General features: G+C 49.7%; 1 protein-coding gene across 1 annotated transcript in view; it reads left to right on the forward strand.

Moving 5' to 3' along the window:
- Positions 1-1570: 1570 nt before the first annotated feature.
- Positions 1571-24374, forward strand: part of BCO1 (beta-carotene oxygenase 1) — a 30606-nt gene continuing 7802 nt past the window's right edge. Inside the window, exons 1-7 of the mRNA XM_073225543.1 lie at positions 1571-1734; positions 5456-5584; positions 9833-9962; positions 11484-11631; positions 13222-13369; positions 15560-15771; positions 18256-18513. Of these exons, the coding sequence (XP_073081644.1) occupies positions 1671-1734; positions 5456-5584; positions 9833-9962; positions 11484-11631; positions 13222-13369; positions 15560-15771; positions 18256-18513 (1089 nt within the window). The 5' untranslated portion in view covers positions 1571-1670. The remainder of the gene's footprint in view (positions 1735-5455; positions 5585-9832; positions 9963-11483; positions 11632-13221; positions 13370-15559; positions 15772-18255; positions 18514-24374) is intronic.

Raw genomic sequence — 24374 nt, forward strand, 5'->3', positions numbered from 1 at the left:
TAGATAAAGGGTTTTTAAATTACAGGGTTTTCTGACCTCTAAGCCCTAAGCTCTTTTTTTTTCTGCACCAGAGCTGTTGTTCCTGGTGGTACAGTTTTTTCCTGAGCCCACAGTGTATGCCAGACATTCTCACTTAATCCTCACAAGGACGCAGCTTTCACAACCTGGGAATAAATAACCCTCACATGGAATGTTTAGAACAGACAGAATAAACTGGCAAGTTATGGGACTGAATAGGAATCATGGGTCAAAGATAAGTGCCTTCTGAGAGAATGGGGAAGAAAAGGTAATAACATTATGTTTTTGGCGCCAGGTGCTTTTTGCTAGATCCCTGAATTAAAATACCTTGAGATTTTGATATCATTATACTTCTGTTTTATGGTTAAGGAAATGGAGGCCTCAAGAGGCTAAGACTCAGAAAAGGGAGAAATTTGAATCTAGTACCAATGCAAAAGTGTAGCATCTTCTCCTGAACCAGATCTACTCAACACCTGCTGAGCATCAGAATCATCTGGACACATCTTTAAACGCACCGAGGGCTGGACTCCACCTTCAGAGATTCTGAATCAGTGGGTCCGGATGGGGGCCTCCAGGGCTGACACTTTTAAAGCGCCCAGTCCGGTGATGGGAAGGACAGCCAGAGGGAAGGGGGACACGAAACATAGCCAGACCCGGCTACGCTCCGAGATACCAGCGCTCGGTCTCCGCCCAGCCTGGCAATCATTTCATCAGCTGCTGCACGAAGGCCAACACCCATCCTTTTCTTGGGGTCCCCTTAAGCAACATGAGTTAGGATGAGTTCATTAACTCATCACCCAACATTCAAGGCAACTCAATAATGGATTTTAGGCAATGGCATCACACCGACATGCTCAAACATGGGGAAACCCTAAAATCAAATCCGAGCACCATTTCTCCCTCTTGATAGGCCTAGAAGTTGAGCTGAAGCTTTTTTTTACTAATCCTCATGGCTCTTGAGTAGAGTTTTTGCTTCCCCAAATTGTTTAAATGGATACAGTAAACATTTTATGTTTACGTCTCCAAGAAAAATACTAATAAATTAAGTTGCTCTTTATATATAATTTTTTAAGGGGGAGGCTCAGGGACCTTTATTTTAAAAAATAACAGCAACTTTTCCAGTCTCTGCTGAGCATTCACGTGATGTGGAGCAGGAGCTCACGTGCTCGAAGGGCTCTGGGCACCCCTAATTCCAGGTGTTTCTGACGGTCCTAACAGTCTCTCTTCTTGTCTAATGGTAACTCTTCTCCAGCCCCTGGGCCGGGTATTCCAGACAGCACACCTAAGCAGGACGTACCGACATTATCTCGCCAATGTAAACCCAGCAAGAAACTAGCTTCTCTCGGTTAAGCCAGAAAGTGGAACTGGAACGGAGAGTCGGGGATAGGAGAGGATTAAAGATTAGTTCACGTGGCTGGGAAACTGGCCTTTGACCCAACATAAATGCCACCAGCGCAGCTTCCCTGTTGCGCGTTTCAAGAGATGCCAGGCCCTGGGAGAGGGGAAAGGGCAAAGGGAGAAGCCGGTGGCGGCAGGGGGGAAGCTGCGGGAGAGCAGCGGGGGAGGAAGGGGAGGAGCCCGAGAGCCGCTGCCCTGCCCGCAGCCCAGCGTCTGCTCACTGTCAACACCGCGCTCCGTCCGCGCCCTGTGCCATGGATATAATATTTGGCAGAAATAAGAAAGAACAGCCGGAGCCTGTGAGGGCCAAAGTGACAGGTGAGCGTTTTTGTGTAAATGATCGATGCTTATGGATTTAGGTGTACACTTATTTTCTATTTCAAAAAGTATACTAATGTAAATTTTGGAAAATCTGGAAAACAGAACATAGGGGCAAAGTGACCCGTAACCCAGACACGTTCTTTGGGAAAACCTAGCTGTGCTTTCATATGTTATAACTCAGCTTCCAGGGAGAGCGGGTCATGCTCATTATTTCCAGGAGATGAGTTCCAGGAATACTGCAAGTAGAACACATACAGTGGGGTTATTCTTTAAAATGTGGCTCCTTCCAAGCCCATGGCATTTTTGTGCAAATGCATGCACCCTAATTTCAAAGTGGCGTGAGACGCGTGCAGGAGCACCGCCCCTGCACGTGCTCACTGGAGGACACCAGGGCCCTGTGTGACTCCTCCAGGTGGTTTTGCGTGGGGGTGATTTGGGCACGGGAGCACCTGAGGAGCCAATAAAACCGGCCCCGAGTGGGGCCCCCCCGCAGGCACGGGGCTTCCGTGAGTCTGTGCCTCGTCTTCTCCATTACCTCTCCCGCTCTCTTCTCTTCTGCGCTGCTGCCCTCCTGGTGCCATCTTGTTGAGGCTCTGCAGGGCGCAGCCTGGTTCTGAAGCCGTGGGCTCCCGGAGTGGCACTTGCTCAGCGTTCTGAGACGGCCAGGGGCTCAGCTCAGGCACGTGGGTTTGCCTTTTCTGATAGGTGGACTGGGTGTTTTCGCAAGGACAGGACAACAGTGAACACTTTCTTGTGAGGCAAGTCAGGTGGGAGCTTTTCACCTGAGGAATTGCCTTGAAGCCTTTTGAAAGGACAGCTTTCCTGTATATTTGTTTCTGATGACAAGCGCAGTGTGCAGTCTGTGTATGTGTGTGTGTGGGGGGGGTTATGTATGTATGTATCCATATATAAAAAACTTGGAAGTGCAGATGAGAAAGTGGAGGGAAATAATCAGCTATATTTCCATCTCAAACACTATTAATATTTGAGTATTTTCTTTAACTTTTAAAAGGATAAGTGAAGATAGTAAAAACAGATAGACTATAAATAGTAAAAAAAATGTATATTTACTAATTTTACTTTAAAAGAGCCTATGACACCTGTCCTTTTATGCTCTGGGATGCCATGAACCTGTTACTGTTATACCTTCCTTTATATCTCATGTTTAGTGACTGTGTGGAAGTCCTTGGAAATTTTACAAAACAAAACCTGAGAGGCAGAATGGGACCCTAGATCTAGATCACCTGTTCTCAAAGGCTGCCTCCCCCACCACCCCCATCAGAGCCTCGGCATCACCTGAGCACTTGGCAGACCCACACATTCCTGGGCCCACTGCGGACCCACTGAGTCAGATACTTGGACGGTGGAGCCCAGCAATCTGTGTTTCCACAAGCCCTCAGAATGCTTCCATGTGTGAGAGCCACTGCTATAAATCCCACCTTGCTACCTGGCAGCAGCCAAGGGCTAGAGAAGGACAGCAACTTGCCCAAGTCCAGTGGCAAGTGGGGTCAGGCTCCAGCCCCAGGTCAGGTCTAACCAGTTGGCCAGCGCCCATTGGCTGACAGATAACTAAACATCGTGCCTATGTGAACACATCTGCCCGAGGCTCTGGCTGCATTTCCAGCTGTGCATCACTGGCTCTGAGACCTCCTCGGCCAGTTGCTTGAGCATTTCCTGCCTCTCCTCTTATAATTAAGTCAGCATGGGCTTCCCACATAGGGTTGCAGCTCTAACCAAATGATTTAATCCACCAGAACCCTGTGCCTGGCACATGGTGCTCAGTAAGTGTTCTTAGTGTATCTAGAGCTTTAACTGCATGCCCAGACCTCTCCCTGCTGTCTCTCACCTGCTCCTGCCCCTGGGTGCTGGTCTCTGAGCTGTCTGACCATTCGCTTTGTTAGCCCCTGCCCCTTTCCCCCAAGTCTGTCAAACTCTGAGTCAGTTCTGTGTCTGCCGAGACTCTTTGTTCCTTCTTTTTCCTCTGCCCCTACTGCTGCTACCCTGGCCCTCTCTCTGGTTTCCTACCTCCCACCCACACCCCACACCACAGCCAGACACAACTGTGAAACCCCAAATCAGAGCACATTCCATTACTATGAGGCGTCCAGAAGGGGCAGATCCCTAGAGACAGACAGCAGATTAGTGCTATGCGGGCCGGAGATGGAGAGTGAGCACTAATGGGCACAGGGTTTCCTTTGGGGGTGATGGGAATGTTCTGAAATTAGTGGTGATGAGTGCACAACACTGTGAATGTATAAAAGAGTGTGAACTATATACTTTTAAATGGTAGATTTTATGTTATGTGCATTGTATCTCAGAAAAAATTGCAAAAAAAACCCAGTGCTGTCATTCCCTGTTGTAAAGGTCAAAGGTGTCTCATTCTTAACATCAAACCAAAGCCAAAGTGCGGTCTTGTTGCCCTGTGTTATTTGGCCCCTGTGTGACTCTCCAGCTTCAGTACTTGTGCTCTTGAAAACTGGAGTCGAGTCTTAAGAAATAGCTGGCACTTCTGATCATTGAACTGGTCCTTGATCTCCTAATTCAGGTTCCTCCAGAGAAAAGATCTCAGGTGTAGGTAGTTCATTCAGGATGTGATCCTGAGAGACACTGGGAGGGAAACCAATAAAACAGGGCACTGTCAGGCCACTGATCACTGGGAGCCATTGGAGTGGAATACTCTGGGTGTGGTGTACCACGTGCTTCACGCTACCCCAGCTGAGGACCAGCGAGTGGTGGTGGTTGACTCCCACCTCCCCAGCCATCCTTGCCTGAGAGCCACTTCCGGGAGTGTTAACTCTCCAGGTGCTTCCGGCTTGTCAGGTATGTGGGCGGAGCAGCTCCTGTGGTGAGAACAGAGCCCTCGGGCAGAAAGCCCAGGGTATCTGCAGAGAGCAGCCTTCAGGGGGAGGTGCATGCCGAGGGGCTCAGTTTGGGCCACAGTGTGTCTGCTACAGCCCCCTACCTCCGGAGCACTGCTGTGCAGTAGAAATACAGGACGTGCCACACAGTAAAAATTCTCTAACAGCCACATTCTAAAAAGTAAAGGAACAGGTGAAATTAATTTTACTATTTTGGATATGTTGTATTAAGTATACGATCAGTTTAATATGTAATTGTTCAGTACAGGTCAGTATTTTAAAAATCGCTAATGAGGTATTTTACTTTTCTTTTTCACCCTTATTCTTTGAAATCCGGTGTGTATTTTATACTTACAGCACATCTCAGTTCAGAAGGACTAGCCGGGTTTCAAATGCTTAGCTGCCACATGAGGCTGGTGACTACCATATTGGACAGCCCGGCTCTGGAATGTTCCTTCCTTGTGCCTTTGTGAGGCAGAGCTGCTCTCCCTGGAGCCTCGGGCAGGCCTCCTCCAGGAAGCAGCCCCGTCCTGCCCTGGCCCCTCCTGGGGTGAGGTTCCACACTGCCGCTCGCTGAGCGTCTTTCTCACAGTGAATGGTGGTGTCTGCTCGCTCATCTGTCTCCTCGGTGGGTGGCAGTGAGTTGACGATGCAGATGATGTCTGTTCACCTTGGTGTCCCCAGTGCCAGCCCAGTGCCAAGTATATTCTTCCCTTTCTTGAAAGGACTACTGAGTAAATGAATGGATGGATGCAGCTATGGTGCTGGGGCTGTGACCTCAGTTCCTTTCCAGGGCTGTTTCTTCCAGCTGTTTGGTGTGGACACAGAAAGCAGAGGCTAAACGTTCTTTCTGTCCACAGGCAAGATTCCAGCATGGCTGCAGGGAACCCTACTGCGGAATGGGCCTGGAATGCACACAGTGGGGGAGACCAGATACAACCACTGGTTTGACGGCCTGGCCTTGCTCCACAGCTTCACCATTAGGGACGGTAAGAACACAACGGTTTGCTGTCCCTGCTGCAACAGGCAACCACAAATCTAGCAGCTTAAAACAACGGCTGTGTTGGCATGGCCCAGTCTGGCCTTGTCTCTGCGCTCCTCTGGAGCTCTCCTGGCTCCTTGTGTTCCAAGTGTAGAAATATAAACCAAAAATGTTAAGTGCTACGATATGATTCAAGAGGGCATGCACAGGGCAAGCAAGGTTGTCTGATGTGCGGATAACACAAAGCCCATGTTCTTCGGACGGAGGTTTGTGTACCTCCTGCACTGAACCCCCCAGGATGCTCATTAAAGCAGCAAATCCTGAGGGGTGAGTGAATCATGATCCCGAAGGGCAGGGACAGAGCATCTGCATCTCTAACACATTTCTGAAATGACCCTGAACACACTGAGGTTTCAGAGGACCTCTTTATTGGACCTCCAGCCTTGCTACCTGGGCCTGCCCAAGACCAAGTTCATCAGATGGCAGTGGGCTGGGCTCAGGCTTCTGCAGTTTCTTCTAAAGCACTAGGGGATTCTAGTGTACAGCCAGTGTAGAGAACTTAAGTTAGTGCCAGATCAATAAGAAAAGACTGCAGTAAGAAAGTGAAAAGGTAGAAAAATAGCTTGTGGCCTTCCGCAGAAGCCAATAAAAGTCAATGCTTTAAAAAAAACACACATACACAGATTTGAGTAAACGAAGACTGGAGAAGGGGGAGCCCAGTGAAGGGCATGCAGGAGCCCCTCATTTTTATAGCTCTAAAGTCATTTCAAAATTAATAATTTTCATAAAGCAGGCCTAAAGGTGAGTGACCCCAGGTCTCCCTCAGCAATATATATTCAGTAATTTTCTAATAAGAGGCAAAGTCATTGTCCCAGGAGGATTTGAACATGTGAACTGCAAGAGCCAGAGCCACCAAAGTAGAGAGGCCCGAAGAGCCCTTGAGAATTTAGCCTTACCCAGGTGACTTTTAATTGTTGTAGCTCCAAAGCAAACTTTGGGAAATGAGCCTTCTTTAAAAAAAAAAGATTACATATGTGTGTATTAACACATACACACAGAAATGTGTGTGTGTGTGTGTGTGTACACACATATGTGTAGCTCCCCACTCCCCCCAAATATCAAACAGGACCAGCTCTGGAGGATCTCAGGCAGGATCTCTACTGGTGGCTCGCGGGCCTTCAGAAGGAACGTGGCTCACTGGGGCTTGCCCAGGCGCAGGCACCTTCTTTAATCTCAACCTCAAAGTCAAGCGTCAGCCTTGAGCAATTCCAGAGATACATTTTCCTGGGGGTCCCCCAGCGCTCCAGGCTCTGGGGTTGATTGTTTATAGGAAATGGGCTGCCTGTTGACAACTGCCTGAGATGGGTGTTTACATTTCAAGTGAACAGAATTCAGCATTTTAGGCAAAGCCCCTCAGCTAGTATCTGTGGATGGCAATCCTCAGTGACCAGCAAAAGACAGTCTGGTTTTGGGGGGAGGCCAGGATGGCCCTAAGGCAGGTTCTGTGTAGCATGTGGCTGAACACCAGTGTGCAGCCTCCCTAACCCCCAGGTGAGACTTCCTGCCGCCAGGATTTTGTTGGGCAATCCAGAATTTCAGCAGCCATCACATACCAAGTGATGCTGGGGGTCAGTGGGCTTGTCTCCTTACATCATATCGTCTCATTTAAAACTGCCAACGCCAGCTGGGAGGGCTGTGTGATCCTTAGGGGCGTATAGTTTATCTTCTGAAGCTGGAGAAAGAATGAGAAGGTCTTTCATCATCTTTTGCAATTTTATTATGATCACCACTGTGCCCACCTGAATGTGCAGGGAGGAGCCCCCCTACGGAGGAGCACCTCCAGCCTTTGGAGAGGATCGGGAGAGCATAACCCCAAGGGCAAAACAAAGGGAGGCTGTTAGATGTCAAGAGAGTGGTTCCCCGGGGTGGGGGCAGGGCTGGTGACTGTACCAGACCTCAGGGGGTTGCCCGGGTGCTGTTCCCCGTGTCCTTGATCAGGATGCAGTTTATATGGGTAGGTTCAGTTTTCAAAACTCCATCAAGCTGGGCACATATGATAGCACATTTCTGTACGTATATTTTCAATAACGAGGATCAGACAGAACAGTCACCCTGACTGTGGTCTCTGTGTCAGTCTTTGAATCCAGCTTACCACTCACTAGCTGTGTGGCTTAAGGCAAGGTACTCAACCTCTCTGTGCCTCAATTTAATAAGCTGGGAGATGGGTTTGTAGGGCCATGAGTGCCCAAGACCTTGGTACTTCATTTAGTAAGAAATTTGAAAGCTTCGTTGTTTATATTTCATTTCGTTTTGATGTTAGTTAGCAAATGACATTGTGTTGACTTTTTCCCCCTAAAGAACATATTTCTAGTTGGAATATTCTATACATTTCCAATGTTTTGATGACTAAGCGAGATGATGCACGTAAAGTGCTTAATAAAACTGCAAAAGACGATGAAAGACCTCATTCTTTCTCCAGTTTCAGAAGATAACGCACAAGCAGTGCTTAGCACACACATGCTCAGTCGATATTAGTTCTTAGTCCTATTTCCTTTTCTTAAAATATAAAAATGCTCTGGGCTAGAATTTCTCAAGAATGTGTACTCTCCTCTAAGCCCATCACTGTGGCAGTGGATAGGTGATGGGCATTTCTCTGATAACTTATTTTTATGGGAATGAAATGTAAGTATGTCACAGGCCCTACTTTTTTGCATATTATAATTGCACCAACAGTGGAAGCACATATTATACTACAGCAAGGAAAGTGTTCTTTGGGGGGAAATCAACATAATGTCACTTGCTAATTAACAACAAACCAGATAGGTTTCAAATCGTCAGCCAAAGGAAGAACATAGGGCTCAGTGTTCACAGCCCTACAGACCCGGGTAGGGACCCAGCCCACTTCCAGCCTTGTCTCATTCCTCCTCCTGAGCCCCTGCCTCTGGCTCCAGCCCATCGCCACTCAGCCCTGGCAGGAAGTGGGCCACATTCCCCGCTGCCAGGCCTTTGCTTTCAGACTTGCTGGGAAGAGCAAATGGGAATCCCTATCCTCTCTCCTACTCCCCAGTCTGTTGTGGTCCCATTGTCCTCATCTTCCAGGGACTATTTCAGGGGCCCCCTCTTCCATGAAGCCTCTCCTGCCCTATCTACCTCAGTTGGGCCTCCTCTTCTCTCTCCTACCTGGTCCCCCTCCCTCCTCTCTCTCCCTTTTCTCTCCCCAGAAGGAACCTGTGAGTATGTTATATGCTACTGTCCATAGTAAAAGGGTCTTTGCAGATGTGATCAAGGACCTTGAGATGGGAAGATTATCTGGGTGGGCTCAGTGCAATCCCAAGGGTTATTAGAAGAGAAAGAGGACCACAGGCAACTCAGTCACAAAAGGAGTGCGCCACAACACGGTCAGAGGCCAGAATGACGCAATCACAGGCCAAGGCATCCAGGCCACTTCCAGAAGCTAGAAAGGCAAGGAATGGATTCTCCTGGAGCCTCCGGAACCAACTAGCCCTGCCCATACCTTGATTCCAGCCCCATGAGACCCAATGGTGACCATGTCTTACGAAATGATAAGATAAACAGTTGGGTTGTTTAAGCTCCTGCATGTGTGGTAATTTGTTACAGCAGCTAAGGAAACAAATACAAGTCTAAAACCACCTGGTATATTTTCAGGGTGGTCTGCATGGACTGGTCCAGAGTCCCTGCCCTTATGCAATGAGCTGGATTCTCTCTGATGTGCAGACGAATTAGCCACAACACATGTACCGACCCTCTAATGTAGGCAGAACTGGGCATTAGGTCACCCTCTGGCTGCAGTAGAAATCAAATGTTACTCCAGGGGCTAAAATTGTCAGTGTAGGGCTCTCACAACTGAACCAGGCCCTGGGGAAACCCAGCCCAGCTATGAGGCCTTCTGGACCAGTCCTCCAGATCTGGACCCTGCTTGGTGGGATGTCAACCCAGTGGGAGGGACGGTCACGGCTCCTGTCGGTGCCTTTCAGCTGGGTGACGCTGTGCCAGGAGACTGACCGGTTCTGATCCTCAGTTTCCTCATGTAAAATGGAGCTGTAGGAATATTTACCTCCCCTTACTGCTGTGAGTCTCAAGTGAGGACAGGTGTGTGAGAGCCCGCTCCAAACGCTTATTGTATACAACACACACGTGAAAGGGGGCTGTCCTGGCGAACTCACCTGCCTGCCTCCCGTGGGACCCTGGAATGGCCAAAATCGACTCCAGGCTCACACTGCTGCTTCTCTTTCAGGTGAAGTGTATTACAGGAGCAAATACCTGAGAAGCGACACCTACAACGCCAACATCGAGGCCAACAGGATCGTGGTGTCAGAGTTCGGAACAATGGCCTATCCAGACCCCTGCAAAAACATATTCTCCAAGTAACTGCCCATTTTTAATCTGGCCATGCTCCTCAATGTCCTTGAAGGTCAAAACAACCAGCATTCGCTCCTATGACAGTTCTCTGGGGGAGACAAAAAACTGCACCTGACAGGCCTCTGTCCGTGTATCTTGATCACTAATAGCAAGAGAGGCAAAGAGCATCTGACAGACCATTAGGTATTCTCCCACGTGGCTGGTGGGAGAGCAATTTGGCATTATCTGTCAAAATTACAAATGCACATTCCCTTCAATCTAGAAATATACTCACGCTTGTCTGAGGCACTGTACAAAGCTGTTCACGGCTGCATTATTTGCTGTACGAGGAACTAAAGGTGACCCGAATGTATGTAGAGACTTAAATGAATAACAAGAAGCTACATAAAAAAGTACCAGGCGGAAGTAAAAAGGAACAAGGATGTCCTCTACGTATAAATAGAAAGATTTAGAAGATATATTAAGTAGGAAAACAAGGCAAGGTGTAGAAAGAGCATATAACATGATTTATTTTGTGTACCGGGGAGAGCTAGATTTGTTTTTGCTTGTATGTGCATGAACTGGAAGAGTATCTATGGGAGGTGGGAAGTTGACAAGTGGGAAAGGATGGGGGAAGATTTTTAGTCAGATACTTTTAAAATCATCAGGGTCATGATGCATATGATTGCCTTACAGACTCGACAATCAAATCAAATTGTTGGCCTGGGAATCAGGCCTGCCATCAGTATCTCCTTCTTGATCCTGTTTATATATAGAAGAGTTATGAAATGTGTTAGGGACAGACTGGCCCCAAGATGGAAGATTACTTCTGCTTTTCCAGAACTGACGTCATCTCTCCAGTTCCAGGATCCAGGGCTAGGCTGACGCACAGGAGCCCAGAACCCACTTTGGCAGATGGGGGAGGAGCCAGCGAGGAAAAGGGAAGGGAATGAACTTCAAACCACAACCTGCGGGGCATCCTTGCTGTTCCATCACGCGCCAGTAGGCGGAGCACTAGGCCATACACAGATGAGGGATATTCCTGCTTTGGCTTTGCCTTCTGAGCAAACTAATGACGATGAGTTCTTAACTCAGCATTCTTTGGCCTTACTTTTTCGAAAGAAAAGAATTTCTTGGGCAAATTTGAGGTATCCATGGTGGACTCACATTCCTACCAAAAGTGAAGAATAGCTGTGATGCTAGTTTTGGGGGGCCACTATGGTTTCATGTATGATTTCTGTAGACTTTCTTGAAATACTTGGGAACGGTCCAGCAGCCCTTGCTGGCCCTGGTACGGGAGGCCGCAGACGTGGAGAGTCCGGGAGGGCTCAGCTGGGGGCTGTGTTGTCCCGCTAAGCCACTTCTTAGCTGCTTCAATGTGACAGTACCTTTGAGCGACTTGATGTCCGAGTCCTCAGGATTTCTCAGGGGACCCAGTACTGCTTCTCCCTCAGTTGAAGTAGAGCATTTTAAGTGGTAGGAAAACAGAAGTTATCTTGAGCAGGACTTTCCAGCTGGGTGGGCACAGCCCTGGTTTTCCTCCACAGGGCTTTCTCCTACTTGTCCCACACCCTCCCGGATTTCACGGACAACTGCCTGATTAACATCATGAAGTGTGGAGAAGACTTCTTCGCGACCACGGAGACCAATTACATCAGGAGAATCAACCCACAGACTCTGGAAACGCTGGAGAAGGTAACAGAGAACCTAGAGCCAGCATCAGTTGCTGACTCATGAAACAGGCCCTGGGGGAGGCCACGTGGCCTGCAGGAGCCCACAGGAGGACCCCCTCCTCTAATGCCGCTGGAGCTTGGGCTTCCCCAGCACAGCACTTAACACTGCAGTCTAAGCTGTCTCCGGGCAGGGACTGTGTCCTCTCATCTCTGGGTCTGTAGTCGTTCCTAGGGCTACTATAACCAAGTACCACAAACTAGGTGAGAGAAGTGTGTTCTCTCACAGCTCTGGAGGCTGGAAGTCTAGGCTCAAGGTGTTGGCAGAGCCGTGCTCTCTCTGCAGGCTGTAGGGAAGGACCCTTCTCTACCTTTTCCTGCTTCTGGTGGTTCTCACCATCCTTGGGGTTCCCTGGCTTATAGATGCAGCACTCCCAGTCACTCCTGAAGATACACATCATTGGATTAAGGCCCACCCTAATCCAGAATGACCTCATTTTAATTCAATTACATCTACAAAGACTCTAGTTCCAAATATAGATACCAGGGGTTAGGACCTCAACATATTTTTCTGGAAGACACAATTCAACCTGTAACAATGTCCATAGTCTTAGCACTGAGTGGGGGCTCCATGTGTGTTTGAATGAATGACTGTCCTAGAACGCCCAGGACTCCCAGCAGCCCTGCCTGGTTTTGACCTGAAGAGGGAGGCATTAGTCAGGGGTACAAAATAAATGCCTAAGCAGGTACCTTTCCTGGGCAGAATCAAGGCAACATTTTCATAAAAATCAATAGACCCGCTTTCAATGTTTTCCAGCTGGCTGTTGAAAACCTTAATGTCCTCTCAATATATTTTAACGCTCTGTTAAAGGGATGGCTTTTCTTAGCTGTGAAATTCCGTCCAGCTCCTTTCAAGCTAGGAGGCATAGGTCCAGCTGATGTATGCTCTCCACAAAGCTGCAGGGAGGAAATACTGGGAGAGAATGAAGCGTTGCCTGACTTTCGGCCGGACACTGTGCTATTCTGGGGGAGGAAGGGCGGGCAGTGAGTTCTCCAGACGTGCCATTGTTCTACGGCTGTGGCCTGTTGAGAGCGGGGGTCATTATTGAGCTTGTTAGTTGAGTTTTGCTTTGATCAGATATTTTTGTAACCTCTCCATTCCCAGAATAATCCTATGGGAGAGGCCTGGAGATTTATACCTCATGGAATGCAAAGGGGGAGAATTGAAATGACTCAATCAGAATGATACAGAGCAGTGGCCAAGGTCAGCACCAAGGCTGCCCCCTCTGCCCAGGTCAGTGCTTGCAGCTCTCTACAGGGAAGGCCCTGTTTCCATGCTGAGGACTCCTGGCAGGGCCAGGAGGCAGGGTCGGAACAACCGCCACTGAAAATACCCACAGCTCACCAAGCCCCTGCGATCCATTTGCTGTAGGAGGCCCCTCGTGAGATTACATCAGATCGCAAGAGTAAACATCCTTTTTAAAGGTGAAGGCTGCCTTATTTTCAGATCAGGGGATGTGCAAAACTAGCCATCATCTACCTAAACCTAGACTCAGTCTGCTTTTCAGGAGGGATTTCACCCTTTTTAAAACCAGATGGCTTTCATATTTTGCAGGTTGATTATCATAAATACGTGGCTGTAAATCTGGCAACATCACATCCTCATTACGATGCGGCTGGAAATGTCCTCAACATGGGCACATCCATCATGGACAAGAGGAAGACGAGATATGTGATGTTCAAGATCCCTGCCACAGTGCCAGGTAGCTCATCTGGGGATGTGACGAGGTGCAGACACCAGGGGCGGCTCCTTGCAGAGAGGTCTGCTCTGTGTTGGTGACTCGAGACCCAGTCTGACACTTGCTCTCATAGATGAGTCTGATTGACCGTGAGCTCCTTTTCTCCTTCAGGAGAAAAGGATGTGCTGGGCTTCCTTTTGGAAGAAGTGAATCCCTTCGATGTTCTAATCTTTTCCTTAGGATCCAGTTCATTAATTCATTAATTTGTGCATGATTCTATCTACATATCTTCCTTCCTTCCGTCCATCCATCCATCCATACCCCCATCCAACAGTTTTTTAGTTTCTGACAAACCTTTTTACATCAGGGCTGTGCTGCCCACGTGCATCCCAGCCCTTGAACCCAGGCTCCCAGAGTTGTTCACGGGGCTTGGCCCTGCCGGGACCCACTCCAGATCCTCACCTGTTCTCTGGGCCTTCGGGCATTCTCTGTTTAGGGCTGGGAACCTGAAGCAAAGCCCAGGCCAAATGTGATTGCACATCCCTGGTGGGGGACTCCCAGCCCTTATTTGTCCGGGACCCTCCTGGGACAACCCCCCAGAGACCAGGCCTCCAAGGGTGACTGCACAGAGCTCAGGAGACAGTACAGAACTGTGAGGGTGCTTGGCTTGACTGGTTTAGGAAAACTGGCTTCCGTCGGTGATCCCTCTGGTCCCCAGCCCCACAGTCCTGCAGAACTTCCTGAGCAAATCACGGGGTTCTGCCAGCAAATATGAGCCTGCAAGCTCAAAAGGGATAGTGAGTATTCTTGTTAAATGGAACTCCCATTAATTAAGCCAAAAAGGGGAAATAGGGTCTAACTTAGACTCCTAGAACATCAGCCTTGCAGATGGTCTGGGCATTTGATTTTGCCCTTTATATTACAGAGGACTGAGGCCCAGGGTACCAGGTGACACAAGGCTTACGCAGTTCCCCACTGGGCAGTTGCTCCTGCCGGTGCCTCCCTGGGGTTTGCTCCCATCTCTCGCCTCCTGGCCCAGGGTGCTTTTCATTTCCTCTTGCTTTGTGTTCCATTTGTTTTGTGAAGAAAAGAACTACCCCACAGCCCCATGGCATCCCTCCCACCAGACAGCTGTTTACAGGGTGCACAGGTGGCCACAAGAAAGGTGGGGACGCTTGCAGATAACTCATTATAAACCAGCCCCAGGCCTGGGTGGTGAGGCCTTTTGGCTAGTGGCTGACTCATCCCCGCAGAGGAACAAGAAAACTGAGCATGTGCTGAGCACCTTTGGCGTTGGGGCGCTGGGCGAGGTACCTGGATTCCTCCGTGACTTCATTCTGTTCTCTCCCTTCGCTCTGAGTGTTACAGTCCCTTGTGACAGCATTGGCAGCCAAGCTCAGGGGCTCTGTCTTCGTGGCTTCTTAACCTTGTGCCTTTGGCCATAGTGACAGACCATTCCACCATGCCTCGGTTCCCCGTCTGTAAATTGGGAATCCAATACATGTGATGGCCCCTCAGCAGTAGGCACATAGGCTTGTTCTCCGGTGTTTCAGAATGGGCAGTGCCAAGAGAAGGTCATGGAAACCCTATGAAATACATGCCAAACAGTGGCTCAACAGAGTATCAAAGCTTGAGCCTGGGAAGCTGGCCCATCACCGGGGAGCTTGGTGGAAATGCAGAACCTCGAGCTCTTAACCCTACATACTGAGTCAAACTCCCCATTTTATCATGCTCTCCAGATGATCCACATGCATGTTAAGGTTTGGGAAGCCGTGCTCCAGAGCCAGGTTGGCCAACTTTTTCTATAAAGGGTCTGAGTGCAGAGTCGGGGCTGGGCAGGCATGGCTCATGGCAGCTACTCAATGTGCCACGTTAGCTTGAAAGCCAAAGCAGCCAAGGACTCTGTAGCAAGGAGGAAGCACAGCTGTGTTCCAGATAAACCTTGATTAAAAAGCAGGTAGAGGGGAGCTTCAGCCCTGGGTCTTAGCTGTGGACTGCTGGCCCAGAGGCCTGACTCCATGCAGCATGTTTTCAGGTGTAAAGCAGGTCTCCCAGGGGGTGACTGAGTGGGAAGGGCCCCCAGCCTCTGCCCCGGCCTCCTCTCAGTCATCGGCTCACACGCGAAGGCTCTTCTGAGCGACCGGGGCAGTTGGGACACGCAGGGTCGGGGGGCAGCCAGGTCCTGGGCTGCTGCTGAGTCTTGCTTTTCTCTAGAGGGCAGGAGCCCCCTGAAGCACACGGAGGTGTTCTGCTCCATCGCCTCCCGCTCGCTGCTCTCCCCGAGCTATTACCACAGCTTCGGCATCACCGAGAACTACATCGTTTTTCTCGAGCAGCCTTTCAAGCTGGATGTCCTGAAGATGTTGACTGCCTACTTCCGAGGGGTTAACTGGGCCTCCTGCATAACTTTCCACAGGGAGGACAAGGTAAGGTCGCCAACACCAGGATGGCCAGGGCCAGGGGTGCCCAGCAGCACCCTCCGAGGTGGAGGTCAGCACGCATGTTTCTTTGGGAGGGCGGGTGTGAGTGGCTAGGCGGTCTCCCCAGAGGCGTCAGCCAATTCCAGAGAGTTCCGAATCTGGGGGGGTCCTGAGTTAGGGCAAGGGGCCAGCCCAAGTCAGTAAGTCAGCAGTGGACTGTCTCTGGAAGGGTGTGACCTTGGGCAAGGCAGCAGCACCAGCCGGGCAGCTTGCACCGACCCAGCAGCAAAGGGGCTGCTTCTCGGGCCTGACCAGCACCCCGCTCCTCACAGCCTCCACCGTCTACGGCCCTTCCAGTGTCCCTGCAGTCCCCAGTGACATCAGGGGAGGGCCACAGGGTACGTAGACGGCATAGCACAGTGTTCAACCAGACGGCACAAGGAAACGTCTTCATTCAGCTGCACCTGAGCACACAAAGCGTGTATGCCCTTGTGTACATGTGGGTGTGCGTATTTATACATGTGCCTGTATGTTTGAATGTCTGTGTGTACATGTATATGTGTATGAATATATATATGTGTGTATTTACTTCCCGTTCAAACAAGTAAATTTTTACTCGTGAAAACTATCAAATAATTCTCAGTGTCATCTCTTCACATAATATGCACGTATAGAAGGTGGCATATCAAGTCCATACCCCTTCCCATCCCCATGCAAACCCCCTCCACCACTCTCTATTTGACATCATATTACACCTCTTTCTATGCCTTGTGTACATACACAAATAGGTGTCCCATTTGTGACTGGCAAGCTCTTAAGGCCTGTCCTCTCTTCTCAGGGTTGAGAATGAGGTGTCTGAGGGGACAAAGAGATTGGGGAGGTTTCTTCTCAGCTCAGAACCTTCTACTGATTCCACATCTTCCTCCAAATAAGATCCAAAGGCTTCGCTCCCCGGCCTGTGTGCGCTATACATTCCCACATGCTCTCGCCCCAGCCATTGGCTCCCGGCTCACTCGGCCCCCTTCTGTATCTCCAGCCATCAAACACATCCTGCCTCAGGGACTTTGCATGTTCTGTCCCCACGGCCTGGAATGTTCTTCCTCAGACGGCCTCCTCCCTCAAGCGACCTAGTCCGAGGCCTGCCATGATGAATGTGTCCAATAGAGCTGCCTCGGCTGCTCAGTGTCTTTTGGCAATGCCCCTCAATCAGTGCAGGGTGCATCTGATCGCTGACTGTCAGCCTCACCCCTTGGAGTATAAGCTCCACGAAAGGAAGGACTTTGTTTCATTTTGTCTCTCCAGTTCCTGAGAAAGTGCCTGACGTGTCCTAGGCCCTCGGGGAATGTTTGTGGAGTGACTGAGTCGGGCAAGGGCACCTACAGGAAGAAGCCAGCTGAAGTTAGGTTTTGCTCTGCAGCCATTTCCCCAAACACAACTGAGGCGCGTCCCACTGGCAGGAGCTTCAGAGCCCCCAGGCCTCTAATCTGCAGCCCTTGGAGAGCCCCTGGCCCTCAGAGGATTCCACAGAGCTTTGGGATGCATTGGAGGAGATCACTGAGAAGTCCCTGGGGCTGACCCAGGGACTGGGGTCATGGAGAAGAGACCTAAGATAGTCACCCCTCTGTTGCCATCCCATACTGCATCCCCACCTCCATGCTGGCGAAGCCTCCACTGTACCCCTGGTTGATGTTCAGAGCTCCATTCTGGTTCAGGAGAGAGGCGAGGAGGCTGGGAGGGGACGGCCAGAGCCCAGTTTGCAGAGGTCCCTCCCTGCCCCCTCAGAGAAGGGTGGTTAGGTCAGAGTTGTTAAAGAAAGAAACCCCCCCACACACACACTTTGGATTAGGCAACTGGGGCTGCAGATATGGCTAATTACCGCCCAGAGCAATACGGCCTCAGGACACCTGGAGAGGCAGGCAGATGCCTGATGAGCTGACCCCTGGGTGGGCTCCCTACCTAGAGTGGGTCACCACACCACAGCCCCCAGGGCAAGGGGCTCTGTGACAGCCTCGTCTCTGCAAACCAGGAAGGTGAGGGAGGGGTCCTAATGGGTGGGTGCGGGTCTAGGCTTTTAGGGCTCTGGCTGTGGGTGGAGCCCAGGGGGGCCTAGAGAGCCGGAGCCAGGCTGGTTCTGTCCAACATGGACATTGCCAGGATGCCAGGAAGCTGGCCTGTCACTGCCCACCCGGAGTCAGCGTCAAGTGGAAGGGCACCCTCAGGGCCTCCCTCAAACACTGTCAGTGCAGCAAACTCCCTCCCCTCCATCTGCAGAAGGCCATGACAGACAGACAGACAGCCACTGGCAGCTCCCCTTACCCAGGGCTTCCTGGCGGCTGGCGCTCTGGAGGTGGCACACAGAGGATCAAATGGGGAAGGGCTGCTCCAGGGTCAAGAGCTAACAGTGGCAGGGCCGGTCTTGTCCAGTACCTGGTGCCAGAGCATCGGGCTGGCAGAAGGAGAGCTGACCCTTGGGTGGGTGTATTCTTTCAGACTTACATCCACATCGTTGACCAGAGGACTAGGAAGCCCTTGCCCATCAAGTTCTACACGGACCCCATGGTGGTCTTCCACCACGTCAACGCCTACGAGGAGGACGGCTGCCTCCTGTTTGATGTCATCGCCTATGAGGACAGCAGCCTCTACCAGCTCTTCTATTTGGCCAACCTGAACCAGGACTTTGAAGAGAACTCCAGGCTCACCTCCATCCCCACCCTCAAGAGGTTCGCTGTGCCCCTGCATGTGGACAAGGTAAGAGCTTGAGGGAAGGCCCGTTTTATTCCTGGGGAGATGTGAACCCAGACAGCACGTTATGTTGGCATCGATCTGATTGACATTAAAATAGAAAATGAGCTGTTCTTAAAAAAAGACAGAAAATGGTTTTCATTATTTTTCCGAAAGGGGTACTTTTTCATAGCAGAAACCTTAGAAAATGTACGTTACATTCAAAGGGAAAAGAATCCCCATAACAAGCCCATCATGGATGTGTTTATATTACCTCCCAAAGTCTCTCTCACTCCATAGATGGACAGACACTGATATATATATGCCCATATATGTTGGTGTATATATATATATATATATATATATATATAATATCTACATATCTCAAAGCTGTTAACAATTATGTGCAGTATTATTTCCTTCTCTAAAATTAAGCAATATATAACATGTAGATTCACCCTTTCCACTCAAAGTATACAATTCAGTGGCTTTTAGTGTATTCAGAGTTGTGCAATGAATGCCACAATCAATTTTCAAACACTTTCATCACCCCAAAAAGAAACCTTGCACCCCATAAGCACCCCACCCTCAATCCCCCCATCGCCCCAGGCAACCACCACTGCACTTTCTGTCTCTGAGGATTCGCCTTTCCTGGGCACTTCCTGCGGATGGAATCCTGCACCGTGTGGCCGCTCATAGTGGCTGCCCACGCAGCACGTTTCAAGGTTCATCTGTGTGCGGCCCTCCAGCACCTGTCCTTCTCAGGGCTGACTGTGTCCATGTTATTTTACGTACTGCTTGCTCGCCTATTTACGTATCTGAATATCTCTCCATGACATTAAATGTTCTTCTGCAGCATCACTTTAAATATTTGCCTGACAGTCTGTGGTGGAGATTCACCACCATTTGCTTACCCAGTGCTGTGGGCAGTCCTGTTCTTGCACTAAAAATGCCCACTATGCCAGATGTTATCCTCAATTAAGGTGATGCCGCCAAGGTTCTGGGCTTGGTTTTGGAGGCTACAGAGTTTCTGACTCCAGAACTTGCTGACTTCGTGACTTAATTCACTTATGAAACCAAATTCGACTCAATTCTCATTTGATGGCTCATGTTTACTAAATGCATTCTCTGTACCAGGTACTTTGCTAAGCGTTTTATTTTTCCTTCCCTCACTTAATGATCAAAAAAACCTATGGAAAAGGTCCTCATGTTAGCCTCATTTTACAGATGAAGAAACTGAGGCTCAGAGAGGTTAAGGAATGGGCCCACGGTCACACAGCCCAGAGTGGTGGTGCCAAGACTGACACCTGAACCAGCCTGTCTCTACGCCTGAACTTGAAGCTGGTCAGGGGATCAACCCCTGTTCTTCCCAGCAGGCCTGGCTCCTGGAAAGAGCCCACATGGTCAGACTCCTCTCAGGGCTCTGCCAGCCTGGGGAATGGAGGACTTGCCTATGGAAGGCCCAGGGAGACCCCTCCCACCCTCACTGCCAGGCTCCTCAGTGTAGACCAGACAGGCTGCTGACCAGTAAGCAGGGGCCTGCCTTTGAATCCAGGCTTGACTGACTCCAGAGTTGGGGTTCTTTCCTATCTCCCCAGCATTTCCCTACTCACAATCATTTGTGTATGTCTGTCATGATTTTTGCCCTATTTCCTTTCCTCTGTAGTTAACGTTTACAAAGTCGTGATTTTGTTTAGATGAACTCACTACATGCAACTCAGTACATCACTACTCAGGGGAGAGGGGCATTGCTTGCTGTGGTTAGAACACAGTATGAGCGTAAAACAACGAAGGAAAGCAGAGGTCTTAAGCCCTAGCCAGATACTGTTGCTTGCCAAGACTTATTTATCTTTGTTTTAAAAAGTATTGGGTGTTAAAAATATAGTGGGACCTAAGTGAGACCCTCTCCTTGACACAGTCTGAAATACTGGAAGAGAAAAAGGAATTAACTTTCTCCCCATGTGATTCAGGGCCATTGAATGAACTGCCATGTCCCAAAAAATCACTACATGGGCCTCTGCACCCCTCACTCAGTGGGGTACCACAGTGGAGTGCCTAGGACTACATCTCCTAGTTCCAGGAAAAATCGGGGTGTCACAAATCCCCAGGCCCTGCCCCCACCTCATGCCAGCCTCAGACTGAAGATGGAAACACTAATTTCCACCACCCATACACCACAGGATTTTATAACCTTTTATCACACTTGAAAAATGACTTGCTTCTTGACACCAAGCTAAGAATTTTAGCACATATATTGTAAAAAGCCACCACATAAGCCACCTGCTGCTTTGAAACTAGCAAAGAAGAGTGAGCCCTGGGAAGGGTAGCTGTGGCCACGCTTTGAAACTACCATTTATTGTCCCTTAAAAAGTCTTCTGGCTTCACTTTCAAGTTGCCCCACCTGCATATTGAAATTAGAAAGTTGAGCAGGCAGACAGGGCCTGTATGTCCTAGATCTGGTGTCTCTCATTCCATCCTGGCCAGAGGTTTGTCAGGGAAGGATAGTGGGAGATGCCCCACATTCTCAAGCACCTTCTACATGGTTGCTGTCCCTTGGCCTGCAACCAGGTCCTCCTCCCATCAGACCTCCACTCCTGTCCTGGCTGCTGCTTGGACTGTCCTGGGGGCTCTGAAACCACGCCCAGCCCAGTGAAGGCAGAATCTGGGGTGGGGGCAGGCATGAAAATGATCTCAGAGCCCCAAAGGAACTCTGATTGGCAGCCAAGGAGGGAACCACCAGGCTAACAAATTCCTGCGCATCCTGCAGGTCTCAGCATCCTTACCCCCCTCAAATGAGTTTACACTTGAATGGCACCTGCAGCTCTTGGCTCAATGTCCAGTATAATGAACTTGTTCAGTCACCTCTTCCTGTGAAAGCCCTGGGAGGCCCAGGACTCTGTCCTGTCAGCCATTTACCCCCGTGCCCATCACAGGGTCCAGCACCCAGGGGGTTCTCCCTAAGCTCGTAACTGTTTCCAGTGAATGAATGAATGGATAGATGGGTGGGAAATGTGAAGTGGGTTCTCCTAAAGGGCACAGTCTTCCTTTAGCACCTAGAATATTTCCCAAGTGGAAAGCACGTTCCCCATAGAATGGAGAACAGTGATGGTGGTTTCAAAGTCTAGGATCTCCCAGCTGCCCCAGATTCTCTTGCATTTGGGCCAGCTGAGGTCAAAAAAAGGTGGGGCCTCTTGGCACCCTGGGCCTGTTTATGTGGGGTGGCATGGGGCTTGTCTAAGGCAGGGCGGGGCTGGGAGGGGCGTGGGCGTGTACAGACAGTCCGGTGGCCGCCCTGCCCTTGGCCAGGTGCTGCTCTGCCTCCAGGTGGGTTCAGAAGCCTTGACTTCCTTCCCGACAGCCATCCACACATAAGGGGCTTTCACAGGAGGAGATACCTTGGACCTAGAAGGGGTGGCTTTAACCAGTTCAGTAGATTTCATTTTTGTCTTGACTCTAAATACAAAACTGAAGGCCAATGATAAGAGAAGCTGCCATTTTTTGAGAGCTCACTGTGCCAGGCCCTTTGTTAGATGCCTTTCTGTTCTTAGACCCCAGCAAGAGAGGCCCCTATACTGTGGGGGCCCTAATCTGGCCTCCCCAGCAGTGTCCCTTCCCCACAAGGTGAGGAGCTAGCTCACAGGGCCATGGGATCATGCCCACCCAGATGGGTGCCCCCTAGCCCCAACCATGAATGGCTACCTGGGACCTCTGAATCCCCTGCCCATGTAGCCTGGAAACTGCTTCCAGCACCTGCCTCTATCCTGAGGGCCGGCTATGCCAGACATGTGCCTCCTCAGGCCCATAAGGTCATGCTGGAGGGAGCATCTGTGCAGTGGGAAGGAAAGGGGCACAGACAGATTGCCGGGGCCCAGAGGCTGGCTCTCATTCTGCTACCCTATTCCAGCTCAGAACTCCAGGGCACCCTAGAATGATAAATTCACGCTCATCCTTGCAGACCGGCACTGGGCAGTAGCGTCTGCTGCCATGGTGAAGCCGTCTCTGTCCATCTAACGCAGTAGCCACGAGCCAGGTGTGCTATTGAAATCTGGCTAGTGAGCTGAGGAATTGAACGTGTAATTGTACTAACTTTTAAAATTAAACAGCCACATGTGTTTAGTGGTTGCCACAGAGGACAGGACAGTTCCACACCATTTATGAAGGTCTGTGTGTCAAGGTAGGGAGAGAGAATGGTATTTCACTTAACAATTCACTTGCTCTGTTTAGATATAGGGTTAGTGGACTTCTACCCTTGTCCTGGGTCCTGCAAGTTTTAAGGGCTATCAGTTGCTTTGCATGCTTCTCCCCTAACCCACATGACACTCCTCCAATTTGCTTATTAACCCTATGACTGCAGATGAGAGAGTAACTTGCCCAACATCACAGAATTATCCACGGGATTTGAGGTGGGATTTGAATGCATGCCTTTCTGGCTTCAAGTTACTAATCACAATGTGTCTGGCCCTGGCCCAGGTGTTTTCATAACCATTGCTTAATTTAATCTTAACTGTAATCCTCAAACACAGGTCAAAATCTCCCTTGTGCACACCACCCATCCAAAAGGTATGAATTCCTCCCCCTCATATCTTATAAATAAGGAATCAGGCTCAGGGAGGCTGGAGGCCTGCTCAGGTTCCTATAGAAGACCTTGGACAGATTTCAAACCTGGGACTGCCAGACTCCAAAGCCAGGGTTTGGGGGGATTACTGAGATTAATGCTTCTCATGGGAGTTGCTTCAAGTTTAGGGATTGCAAAGCAAACCTGTAGGATTTTGTTGAATTCTGGCTGGAAAGTGATTTCTTCCCAAAGCTGAGCATGTTGGCTGCCAAAGGAGCCGAGTCATGTTTGTTACTGCTGTGCATGGAAAAATTCAGTTTATCCCTCAACCAGTCTGACCAGTTTCAAGCTGGGGTTATAAGCCACCTCTGCACATCGCCTCCCTGAGAATCAAGCCCAGGCCATGCACAAGAGGCCTGTTGCTGTCATGTGACTAGCAAGGCACCAGGCAGGGCCTCTCACTGTTTTGTGGTGGTGCAGATGGAGGCACTCAGCTGTTTATAAGACACTGCCCATGTGCCAGGCACTGGGCAACTTTTTCATGCAGTTTATCTCCTTTAATTCTTACAACTATCCTGCAAAGTCCATGTTTTGTGCCTTGACAATTGGAGGAAAAATGTATTGCATCTATGCATTCACCCATTCGTCCAGAAATTACTTCCTGGGAGCTATGCACCACACACTGAAAATCTGTTCCCTGACTTCATGGGGAAGACATGCTCCCATAAAAAAAAGGAGCAGTGCCATACAGAAGATAATCATAGCTTGGGCCAAATGCCTTGAAGACACTGCAGATTGAGTTGTTAGGGAAGGGGGATACAGCACGGGCCAGCCTCAGGGCCTTTGCACCTACTTTGCCCTCTGCCTGCGATGTTCTTGTTTCTAAGCAGAAAGTCACAGTATGAAGGGCCCAGGTTCTGCTTCCCTCTGTGTGGCCTTGCGCAAGCCACTTTCCTTCTGTGGGCCTCGGTATCCTCTTTTGTGAATTGAGAAATAGGACTAAACAAATCTCAAAGGACCCCTTAGTTCAACTGTCGGGCTATTTTGATTTTTCTCCCATTCCCAGCAAAAAGCTGCTATTGTCCAAATAGCTTTGTTTTGATTATAAAAACCCATTTTGGAAAATTTGGAAAGTAGAGAAAAGTTTAAATGAGAAGGAGTCAGTCGTAACAATAATTCTTCCACCCTCACCCCACTGTAAACTCCATGAAGGCAGGGATTCATGTTGCTCATTTCCCTCTGGCGCCTAATCTGAACTCACACCCCCACACTAGTTGTGGTAATGTAATAATAATAATAATAATAAACATAGCATCAATGGCAGCCAACATAT

This window comes from Manis javanica, chromosome 17 (assembly GCF_040802235.1).
Source record: "Manis javanica isolate MJ-LG chromosome 17, MJ_LKY, whole genome shotgun sequence".
Taxonomy (NCBI): Eukaryota; Metazoa; Chordata; class Mammalia; order Pholidota; family Manidae; genus Manis; species Manis javanica.